General features: G+C 38.5%; 1 protein-coding gene across 1 annotated transcript; it reads left to right on the forward strand.

Moving 5' to 3' along the window:
- Positions 1-322: 322 nt before the first annotated feature.
- On the forward strand, positions 323-9,598 carry LOC135258033 (prospero homeobox protein 1-like). Its single transcript, XM_064341228.1, has 4 exons — positions 323-1,966; positions 2,963-3,064; positions 4,007-4,201; positions 9,091-9,598. Exons 1-4 carry the CDS (start codon positions 335-337, stop codon positions 9,256-9,258), a joined length of 2,097 nt encoding a protein of 698 aa, XP_064197298.1. The 5' UTR covers positions 323-334; the 3' UTR covers positions 9,259-9,598.
- Positions 9,599-12,324: the final 2,726 nt, after the last annotated feature.

Here is a 12,324-nt window from a genome sequence, read left to right on the forward strand (position 1 = left end):
TTAAAACTATGCTAGAATTAATAATTTAAAAAAATAATTAGTTAATGGTTAAATTAATATTTCATGTTGTGCAAGGATTTGAGTTTAAAACGTATGTCACACCAATGCTTGGCATGATAACATAATGCCACGATTCAACAACAACAAAAAAATCAGACATTCTGTTTTATTTGTGTCTAGGTATTCCAATAGATTAAGTTTGAGTATAATTTCCAGACATTCAAAACACTAGCTGTCATTCCAATCAAATTTATAATTCTATAGTAGTGTCCAGAAAATCATTGACAGATTGCATTAACATAAAGCATTATGAACTTCAGCTTTCTCTCACAGCATGCACACCTCCAATGAGTCCAACCAGGAAGAAGACAAGGCTAAACTCCAGCAAATGGGCTTGCAGCGAAACTTGTGTGGAAAGTTCCTGACATTCAACTGTAATGGGTCGACTATCTCCCATCTACTGAAAAAAACCATCAAGATCAGAAAGGCTGTGATGGATGGCTTGTCTTATCCACCATCTGCTATTGTGTCTAGTGTCACCATGGCTGACCCCAGTAAGGAAGACCACACCGGTGACCCTACCAAAGCAAGTATGACAGAACCACCGTCACTGATGAACCACCCACCCGCTATGGCAAGTCCTGATGTTGACAGATTGCTGAAACAATTCCACCATGCCAAGCGTGCAAGGGTAGAAAACATCATCCAGGGCATGTCGAGTTTACCCAAAGCAAGGCTTCCCAGGGAAGGAGGGAGGAGTGATGGAGGTACAAGGGATGGTGGGAAAATTTTCCAGGCCTGGAAGAGAAAAGGGAGCCTCCCTAAAAAGCATAGCCACAGGTTGGGAGGAACCTGTTGTGGCAAGAGAGAAGAGTTCAGAAAGCTGAGGGAGCAGCTGTGGGCCACACAGAGGTTCCTTGAGGAGCTTCAGCAGCAGCAGGGCTTCCTTCAGGGTTGTCAGGCGAGCAGCTCCCAGGCAAGGGATCGGGAGAAGGGCAAGACAGGCTCACCGGAGTGGGACAACAGCAAGAGGGACACACAACCTCCAGAGGGGTCCAACGGCAAGCCTTGCATGCACCAGGACAAAGAGCATGAGGGGGGCTTTAGCAAGGATAAAATTGATGGAGGGCAGAGTCCCCAGGAGGACGACAGCCACTTAATGCTCAACAAAGGACATAAGAACTTGCTGGAGACTTTGAAGCAGGAGCTATCCCAAGCCGTGAGTAAGAGCATTGACCTGGTGTTTGAAAACCTCTCTCCTACTTTATTTTACCAGTCTCATCAAGCAAATGTGAGGCCTGTTCTATTCGCCAGTTATATAAAACCCAGGAAAAATGTATTGATCCCCAGACCTCCAAAACTATCCCTGGGCAAGGAAGAAAGATTTCCTGTGGAATTTCAAAAGAAGTCTAAGGTTCCATTGACAGAAGACCAAACAGAGGCTGAATCATTTGTCATTAGCAATTCACCTTTGATTCCCCGCCCCTCAGTGAACCAGAAGGCAAAAAGGCCTTACCACTCTCTCCAGGCACCGGCACAGTTAAACCAGCAAAACTATCTGCAAGAAGAACAGATTCTGGAACCCTTCATGTATGCTCCATGTGATAACCTGGCAAGCCTCCCTTGCAAGTCTCAAGCTGTCTCCCAGGATTCAATAACCCGGGACCACTTTAAGGTGAAGCCGAAAGTGAACTCCACTTATATGGATCACCAGGCACATCCTGTAGCTGTGGGTCCGGAAGGAGTGGGCACTCTTTGCCACTCTCACACATTTATGTCCAGTGACCTTCAGGCTGTAATGGAAAGGAACTTCTTTATGGCTGTCAACATATCCTTTCATAACAGTTCTCCCGCAATAAAGGGTTTTTATTTTTCAAAGTGTTTTAGTAATGCACAATTTGGTATTAGCCAGGAGCCATACTACCCTGTACTCTTCTCATGCCAAGCTGCTGTAGCTAAGCAGATGTGAGGCTTGGTTTACTCTTGTCATTAAAGATCCCATGATACTTTTCAAGAGAAGTGTTAATTCCATGGTTTTGATTAAATTCCCTCAAAAACTGGGTCTCGATGTCTGTCTGTGATGTCTGGCAACATAGTGCCAGTTAATATACCTGGTTAAATAGGTAAAATAGTATAGGTATGTCTTTGAATACCAGCTCAGTCTTATATATATATATATATATATATATATATATATATATATATATATATATATATATATATATGATTTTTTTTTTTTTGCTTTAAAACGACAATACTACTGAAAAATTGTAATAGAGGTGGAAATGTAATTATGTAAACTTACAACAAAGCTGATAACTTGGTATCATTGAATGCAAGTGCACTCTTTAAAGTGACAGCCCTTTTTAAATGAGTAACATCGGTCCAATAGGTCCATTAAAAGAAACATGAAACTGAGGTTGTATATAGAAATGCAGATGACACTTGGAAACATTTTGTGCAACTACGTTTTGTATGCTTTATGAGAAGTTCAGAAGTGAATGAATGCCTAAAGGGAAAAAAAAAGCAAAGCAATTAAACTTCCTCTCCTCACTCCTCAGATAGTGATGTTATGGAAAAAAGGAAAATATCCTGATGCAGGGCTGCTAGGCAAGAGGTTTGGCTGTTTTGGTCTGCGATTTCAGTATTACGCTTAAATTTTATGATGTTTCCCTAATTATGTACCTTGGACACTCAAGATGCTCTTGTATTTTAGCAAATCTCAGGAATCGCAAACTTGAAGTGCTGACAGCTTCAGATGTTTTTGAGTGTATTTTGTCTTGTTTTTTGGCTTATTGGTCCTTGGGTAGAGATAATTACCGTTACCCATTTCAAGTATCCCACTAGATAGAAATATCTAGAAATCTACAAATATAGTAAATGCCCTTACAAAACATAAAATCAAAGTGCTTGTGCTATTGTATACAATGTAAAGCAGGATTCTTAACAATGACACATTCAGGAAGGTTTAACTCCCAACCATCTTAAGAAGGCAAAGCTGATATTCTTCTACTGCCGATATCCCAACTCCAATGTGCTGAAAACTTTCTTTCCAGATATCCAGGTAAGTGATGGTGAATGGATTAGTGATCTTCTCCAAAGGCCAGGAAAAGTCACTTCAGTGTCAACCACAAAAGCAGAACTGTCACAGAGTACAGAAGCACTTTTTCACATTGCCTTTAAGTCATTATCAAAGTATAATTTAATATCTGCGTGCTGAGAGTTCTGACTGCCCCAGACACTGAGAATCACTTAAGCTTTATGGAAATTTAGAGGAGCACCAAGCCTTTATGTGAAAGGCGTCAAAAACTGCTGTAAGCAATGAGGACCCTGGAGTTACACATTTATGGAATAAACTGCAAATGTACTTTTTTTTTTATACTATTGCAAGCTGTTTCCATCAGCTCGGCAATAGACGTAACTAACAGCGGTTGAATGACAACACAATTTCAAATAATTATTCCATAAATAACCCAATTAGAAGGCATTGATTCATGTTGTGCATACACTAGGTGGTAGTGTATGGTCACAGGTTCAACACAGGTAGGACACTGCCATTGTACCCTTGAGCAAGGTACTTAACCTGCATTGCTTCAGTATATATCCTGCTGTATGAATGGATAGATGCAATGTAGATGCTATGTAAAAAGTTGTGTAAGTCACTTTGGTTAGGTGTGTCTCCTAAATGCCTGTAAAGTAATGAGCAAGGCATACCATTAATCATTAATCTGTTTGTAGACACTAGTTGTAAGGAAGGACAATAAAATAATTTACCGGAATATTGCTCAAAATAAATGTGTATATATATATATGCGTTTTATTTGTTGAAGCATGTGTTCTGAAATTAAAAAAAAAAAACTGTCAATACACATTTTTAAAAAATATTTTATTTCTTTTTAGAGTAAAAGAACAGTACAAATGCATCATTCATGAATTGGTAAACAATGTGGACTTTAATTTATGATCGACAAGTCTACTGACCTCAATGTCTTCCTTACCTCACCAGTTCAATCGCTGCATTACTTCCCAGCTCATCAAGTGGTTCAGCAACTTCCGCGAGTTTTACTACATCCACATAGAAAAATTTTGCCGCCAGTTCATCGCGGATGGAGTCAGCAGCGCTTCAGATCTGTCTGTGACCAGGGATTCTGAACTGTTCCGAGCCCTCAACATGCATTTCAACAAAGGCAATGACTTCCAGGTAGGTGAATGCTCTTCTTGGATCTCATGCTCCACCAGTTAACATTTACAACAATATCGGAATCAATATGTAATGCAAGCCCGACTGAATGTACAGCTGAGGGGGAAACATTTAATCAAGTATGCATGCACGCAGGACAGCATCTGTTAAGCATTCTGCTTGGAATAATCAATGATGCTAGGCTACCGCAAGACACTTTAACAAACACTGATAAAATACTGATGTCCAATTATACTGCTTAAAATGTAATTATGAATCATTACTCACCTTCAGAGTATTCATTTCTGTGCCAGACAAAGGTGACCGTCGAACTTGAAAATGATAGGTCGATTCAGAGAGAGATAGAGCCCTGTGGTGTATTCACAGCTGGGATAGGTGAAACAACCCTGAAGTAGCCAAAAAGTAATTTAGTCAGTCCAATGTTATGTGTGAGTTAAACACTTGTTCCCTTAGCAACATGTTGCATGTGAGAAATTGCTGGGGTGCGGAAAACAGATTTTTTTTACTAATGGGGAGATTTACAGCTATGAGCACATTTTGTTTCATATTGACAGAAGTATTTAAAACATAAATACACAGGCAACAAGCCAGCTTAAACTAATTGTTCGGCTTTATTTTTTTGGATAAAGATAAAATAAATTAATATGCTAATTTCATCTGGCTAAGGAAATTGCAATCCTGTGATTTTATATTTTATCCTGTGATAAAAATTTCCTGTGGCTTGGGAGATGACAGACTGAACCAGAGTTCACAGTTCATATTCCATATAAACAGCTCACTAAACACATTTAGAAGGCAGAGGACCAAAGATGCAAGCCAACAATATTGTTCTAAGTTTCTGAAAAAACACTAACTCTCAATTCTGATAGGAAAAACAGGACTGTGGACAGTTTGCTAAAACATTTCATGATATTCCTGCCATATTAGAATTTTTGGAAAGTTTTTATTAAAAAAAAAAAAAAAAAAAAAAAGCATGGGCATACTTGTAGAACTTGATAAAGCTTTTACACAAACTCTTCAGGCAACAGTGAAACAATGTGCAAACCACACAGAAGAGAGGAGCGTGAAAGATAATCACTATTTGCTCAGTTTTCAACTTCTTCAGGGCAATGGCATCATTCCGTAACATTTTACAGTAACTATTCTCCCATTTTTAATTTAATGAAATGACATCATCTTCTGAACCACTGCAGAAGTTTATACGAAATTGCGAAGGAAGAATGTGCGCTAAAAAAAAAACATGGGCATACTGTAGAACTGATAAAGCTTACACAAACTCTTCAGGCAACAGTGAAACAATGTGCAACCACACAGAAGAAGGAGCGTGAAAGATAATCACTTTTGCTCAGTTTTCAACTTCAGGGCAATGGCATCATCCGAACATTTACAGTAACTATTCTCCCATTTTTAATTTAATGAAATGACATCATCTTCTGAACCACTGCAGAAGTTTATACGAAATTGCGAAGGAAAGAATGCTGCGCTAATGCATTAGCCTGCCATGGGCCAACTGATCTGTGCCCAACTGGCAAACAGCCGTACTTCTTTAAAAGTTTTGGCTACACACACAGGCACTTAATGAATGGGGGCAAAGGGTTGGCTGACCCCTCAATGTTTACCCTGAGGGAAACATTGCCCCTGAATACAGTGAAGTTGACATGCGGATAATAAATGCGGATGATGGGAGTACAGTTACAGTCTATGTTTAGACCCATTTCCATTACACACACACACACACACACACACACGCACGCACATCTCATTGCACCAGCCTCAACTACTGATTGCAGACAATCATGTGCCCTACTCTGAAGCATGCAATGCCAAGTGCTGCAAGTTATGACACTGCAGTTTTTAAGTTAGGTGTACTGCAGAACAAGTCCGATATTTAATGTGAGACTTTCAGATGCTTGAAAGAGGACTGACTGGATGGCATAGGGCCCATCCATTCACAGAACAGGCCACCAAACAGCCCGTCAACATGAATGTTAAATGGTAAAAAATGGACTGCATTTATATAGCGCTTTTATCCAAAGCGCTTTACAATTGATGCCTCTCATTCACCAGAGCAGTTAGGGGTTAGGTGTCTTGCTCAGGGACACTTTGACACGCCCAGGGCGGGGATCGAACCAGCAACCCTCCGACTGCCAGACAACCGCTCTTACCTCCTGAGCTATGTCGCCCCATGATCTTGTTAATACATGGTTAGCTTAAAGGGGCAGTTCACCCAAAAATGAAATAACGCAATTTCCACTTACCAAGTGCCATCTGTCCACCCAAACAGTTTCGCGGACATTTCTAGTTTTCTAGATATCCACTAGCTCACCCTTACACCCATACAATGGACCGCAACGGTGCTGAAGTTTGTGGTGTTCAAAGCGCCAAGAATTTACATTCAAAAAAAGGTCAACAGCAAAGTCTTTTTCAAAATATGACGCAGATACTTATGAAGATACACAGACCTTGTGCAAGGTTTAATCGAGAACTACTTGCTCCCAAAGTATGCCAACTGTATATATCCATTTATGTATCAACGAGGTGAATACTGAACCCCAGAATACTGGTGTACTTTGGTTGAGTTTGCACGCATATACATTTGGCATATTTTGGTATAAAGTTGTTTTCGATAAAACCATGCACAAGGTCTGTGAATTTCTGGGAGAGACTGCATTATATTTGGAAAGAGACCTTGTTGAGATTTTCAAATGTAAATTTTTGGTGCCATCAGTGCCAGAAACATTGGTACCATTGAGATTCCTTGTATGAGGGCAGCAGCAGATATCTAGAAAACTTGTCAAATCTCAGCAAAACTAAATAAATGGACAGATATCACTCCAGGTAAGCGGAAATAAAGCTTTATTTTATTTTTGGGTAAACTGCCCCTTTCATTTCACCATGTGGAGACACTTGCAAAGTAATGAGATACTCCATTACATCTTAGGTGGCTAACAAGTGAACTCTTGCAAAAGTGTAAGGAACACTGAATTTTCATATCCTTTTGTTTTAACTTGCGCAATTATTTTTTTTCTTCTTGTAAAACTGATTTTGCTTTTGACCACAACCCCCCCCCCCCCAAAAATAAAAATAAAAATAAATAAAGAATTAAAATTCAGGATCATTTTTTTTTTTTTTTTAAATGTGAATGAAAAACTTGTAACCTATTTTAATAATGAGAAGGTTCATATTTGAAGTACAGCATATATTTGTTACCAAGGAAACTACTGTGATACTTTGTGGAGGGAGCTGCTTTCCATAGTTTGAGAGTTGGACATCATGTCACAAATATAGAAAAGTTACATTTTTCTGTTAAAGGAGCAATAGGTTATTTGAAACCCCATTGTCCACAAGGGAACTTAAATCCCAACCCAAAGCAAGACACCACCTCAGCTAGTTGCTCTCAATCGAAACTCCGCCCCCTCGAGTGGTTGCCAGATTCTCTCACAACCTGTGTTGGTGGTGGTACAGCACTGAACATCGTGTGACGGGAAGCTGGCTATTGTAGTATCAAAAATGTCAGATGAGTCTTACATTGGACAATTAATAATATATTTATATAGCAACTTGGCAATATGTTACAATACATAGCAATACATTAGCTACACAAATAACTAGTGACGCGATTGTCTTATGTGGGCTAGCTGTGTGCAGTATTGTTCGGTATGCACTTTGATTAACGTTAGCTATGATAGAATGACAGCTTGTCAGCTAACGTTAGTATTCATCTTAGCATTGTTTATGCAGCTAGGAGAATCATTTTTGTTTCCAGCTGGTTGGGCTTAGTTGGCTCTGGTGAAGCCGTGAGCTTACCAATGAAATCAGCCATTTCTTCACTGTAACAAACCGGCTCGACATTTTATTTGTGAGAAAAAGCTGTATTTTTACTCTGGATGTTTCATTTATTCTTTGTCTACAATAAAAAAAGTTACATATAGTACCTTTAAGTCTTTCAATAATTAGTGAGCCTGTTAAGCTGGCTATTAGTTTTGACTTGTGCAGTTAGCTAGCTAGTTGGCAAAGACAGCCGTACAGGTTGAAGCCGATAGTTGCCTGGGAAGCTAGCAAGCTGACAAGCCAAACCCAAATACATTCAGCCCTAATTAAAAAATAATAATAATTTGCAGTTATTCCGTAAAAAAACAAACAAAAAAAAAGCTTTTAACTGCAAATTGATAGTCACATCATAAATTACCATTAAATATCTACCTACGATTTGGTTTTGAATAGTATACCGTCATGGTATGTCCAATTCAAAACCAACAAGCAGCCTAGCCAATTTGGTCAGCATTTTTTAACCAAACTTGCCATTAACATTTGTTTTGTTAACTGCCTACTATCTAGTCAAGAAGTCAAAACAGACAGCCACCAGTGACACAGATCATCACGGTTACCACATACCGTAGCTTGCTAATTATCAGTAGCCTTAGCATGACATTCTATGTATTTGATGCTTGTAGCAATATTTAGTCCAAAATTGCTGCATAGGCATTGCAACAAAAACAGAACCACCAAGAAGTTTAAACATCTAAAAAAAGATATAAAATTTTTTTTTTTTAAAACAAAAAAAAAACAATATGGGTCACACTGTTAGAGGGATGTCAACACAGCTATCAACAGAGTAGTCTGTTAAGTGCAAAATCAACAGAGTACATTTTATCCCTACTTCTCAATGCCACTCTTAACACTGAACATTTCACTGTTGAAAAAAAGGTACCATTGAAAAGGTACAGTAAGATATTTTACTGTACAACTGACTGCAAAGTAAAACACCTCATGGGGTACATTTGAAGTGTGTTACACATTACTTACCAAGCACAGAAACTGCAATGGTACCATATACTGGCGTAACTGACATTCATATACAATGTGTGTCTTTAATCATTCACCTGCAGGTCCCTAGCAGATTTCTGGAGGTTGCTGAAATTACACTCAGAGAATTTTTCAATGCCATTTCACTGGCCAAAGACCTGGACCCATCTTGGAAGAAAGCGATCTACAAGGTCATCTGTAAACTGGACAGCGATGTCCCTGAAGTGTTTAAATCCACCATTTGCTGGTAGAGTAGAGCTGGCAGCTGCCAATAAACACTGTCTACAGAACAGAGGCAAATCTGTTCAAAAGGTAAAACACGACCACAAGTACATGGTCCTTCTAGCTGGCCTCCAGTCTTATTCAAGGTAAACCTCAAGAAATGTATCTAGGCAACTTATTCAGTGTAATTTCTGATAAACTTACCATTATCTTCAGACAAATCAAAATAAATGAGATCATTTTGGCAAGACAGCCTTTTTGTACAGTTTTGCATGTGTGCAGCTTCATATACATCATACATAACATTGAATGTACATGTTCAGGTATGTTTGTAGGTTCTTTAATAAAGCATCACCAGATATCTCCTTACCTTGGTTTCCAGCACTTAAATTTTACCAAACCTCTGTGATTCACGGACAAGAATCACTGCCAAGCATTGCTCAGGAGTATCTGGGTCGTCGAAGCCTCGATGCGCAATATTTCTACAGATCAGACCACGCAGACTGTAGAAAAAAATATTTTTGTTCTTTGTAGCTGTTCTATGCAGCTTCTTTTTATTTTTTTGTTTATTTTATTTAATTTGTTTTTTTTAATACGCATCCCTACAGTTAAAAGCTTTTGGCTGAACTGGGTGCCAATATAAAACGGTCATATTTTTTTCCCATAACTTTCCCACAATACAATGTCATCACATACAATGTGATCATTAGATATTACTTGAAGACACAACTTTATATACACTGCATGACAAACAAGAGTATTGATATTATTCCTAAAAGAACATTTGCATAAGAAAATTTTAATTGATGACAGAAGTTTGCATTTTATTTGTTACACAAATTGGTGTAACAGTTGGAAAGACATGCTATTGTGGAAGAAAATGTTATAAGCAGACTATAATCATCATTAAATGGTGATTTTTAAAATGCAATATAACAATTCCCAAAATTCTGATAGGAAATGTCAGTGTTAAATAAAGCCATACCATTTGGCAAACTGTATTATGCATGTGTTCATAAAAAAAATTAAAGGTACACCTTCATTATGGGACCTATTTTAAGGAAACATGATTTCCTTAAATCATATTTCCTTAAAATAAATCTCAAGAAATACTGGGTTCCAGTAGTTTTCATCAATACCAAGGGAAATACTGTGAATCTTTTGACTTCTCTTCTTCAAAGAAGCCCATCAATATATTTGCAACATTTTATTTAAACGGTTTCAAAGTTTAATTTTAATTAATACATTTCACAACTTGTAACAAGACCAGGTCAAAACCTAGTGTATGGCTGGACCTAACACACTTCATCCAGCCGACCAACGGTGTAACTTCATAACTAGGCCGACCAATGGTATAACTTCATCACTCACTCAGTCACAGACATTTGCGTTTATAGGGCTGGCCCCGCTGTTGCGGTCCAGCCAAAAAAAACTTTTCATATAATTCACAAAGACGACTAGTTTTTTTGGGCATTCATTATTGCCAAAGGATATTTAAAGGTTAATTTCCCCCACATTTCATGGATGCGACAGTCCAGTGACTCTAAAGCCCAGATCAGACCAAAGATTTGCGAGGTGACAAGCTGTAACTGGAGACTCTTTTCAACGTTCGAAAACTCGCCACATTGAATCGCCGGCATCAAACGTTCTGAGACGGGTAGTTCGCACTGCTGCATGGCCTCACTGCAACAGTCTAAAACAATTTTGTTGCGTCGCGGATCTTTGGTCAGAACTGGGTTCAGAAGATCAACCTTGGAGACACAAACCAAGTTCTTGAACTACCACTCATCCAAGCAGCCAATGTAATGTTTACTTACCATCCAGGAAAATGTGTGCAGAAGTCTCTGAAAACTTCATTTTAGAATATAAATCAAACAACTTTAATTTACAAAATTACAAAGTACATAAAGATCCATTCACTCTTCAGTGCAGTAGGAAAGAAAGATACAGGAGGCTTTTGGCTTCAGTCTTTAGATACCTTGTTGTGAGTGGTAAAGACATGTCTGTCTACAGGGCACCTCTTTACATTCATTTAACATGCATGCTAGTTTTGGGCTAGTTTTAGCTTTTAGAATTTGAACCCCAGGGAAAGTGCTTAGCTGCAGACACCAAACCGCAATGCAAGTAAATGGCCCAATCAATTTCCAAACACTTTCAGGTGCACTTTATTTCATTCCTTCATTTCAGAGAATGGCATTCAACCTGTATGTACAACTGGTGCCAGTTGCTGCCACTCTTTGGTAACCAAAATAATGCATTTCACAACGTGACAGGATAGGTATTCCTCCTAAAACGAATTCAGAAGAAGGGGATGGGCTTTGAGTCTAGGCCACAACCACTTAGTTGCGAGGAATATGTTTCTTATGGGAACCAGTATCTCAAAAGAACTGTATTAAAAAAAAAAAACTTCAGATGTGAGCAAACACCTTTGGTGTTCAATGAGGCATGCCAAATGTTGTTCTCAGATTCATTCCCATTTCCTTTTAGTCAGGACACCGACAATGTGGCAGGATGATAAAACATCCAACTTACCACTGTATGGTGTGCCATTTTAAAATGAAATATTCACAACTATCATCTTATAAAACAATTATTTGATTGTTTTTTTTTTTCCAGTATTGCGCCATAAAAAAGATTTGTGTTGCCAAAGAATATAGAAATTCCAAATTTCAGATCTGACATTTCAGATGAAAGATAATTCTGTATTGGGTGGTCAAAGCTTAAAAGAGCAAGAAAATGTCTTACAACAAGAAACTTGTTCATATCACTGTACAGTAATATTAAGTGGTGAAGAGCACTTACCTAATACATCAAATAAAAGAAAATAAGCTATGTCTCCATTGACGTGCCTCAGACGTACCAGCTAAAACCGAAGGAGTTTGTTTTAAGAAAGTCAATCCTGACTGACAACACATTGACCAGTTCCGCATATCATAACGGGTTTCCCCTAAAGCACAGGTCAGTCCCTTTTATCATCTGCGAAATACTATAGCCGGAAAAGTCACTCATTTCTGAAAGTGTCTTTTTGGTGTTCATATAGATTTTACCTACTCAGCTGTAGGTCAAGCCAGTGTGTGATTCACGGGAGTTACCAT

Source organism: Anguilla rostrata, chromosome 6, assembly GCF_018555375.3.
Source record: "Anguilla rostrata isolate EN2019 chromosome 6, ASM1855537v3, whole genome shotgun sequence".
Lineage (NCBI taxonomy): Eukaryota > Metazoa > Chordata > Actinopteri > Anguilliformes > Anguillidae > Anguilla > Anguilla rostrata.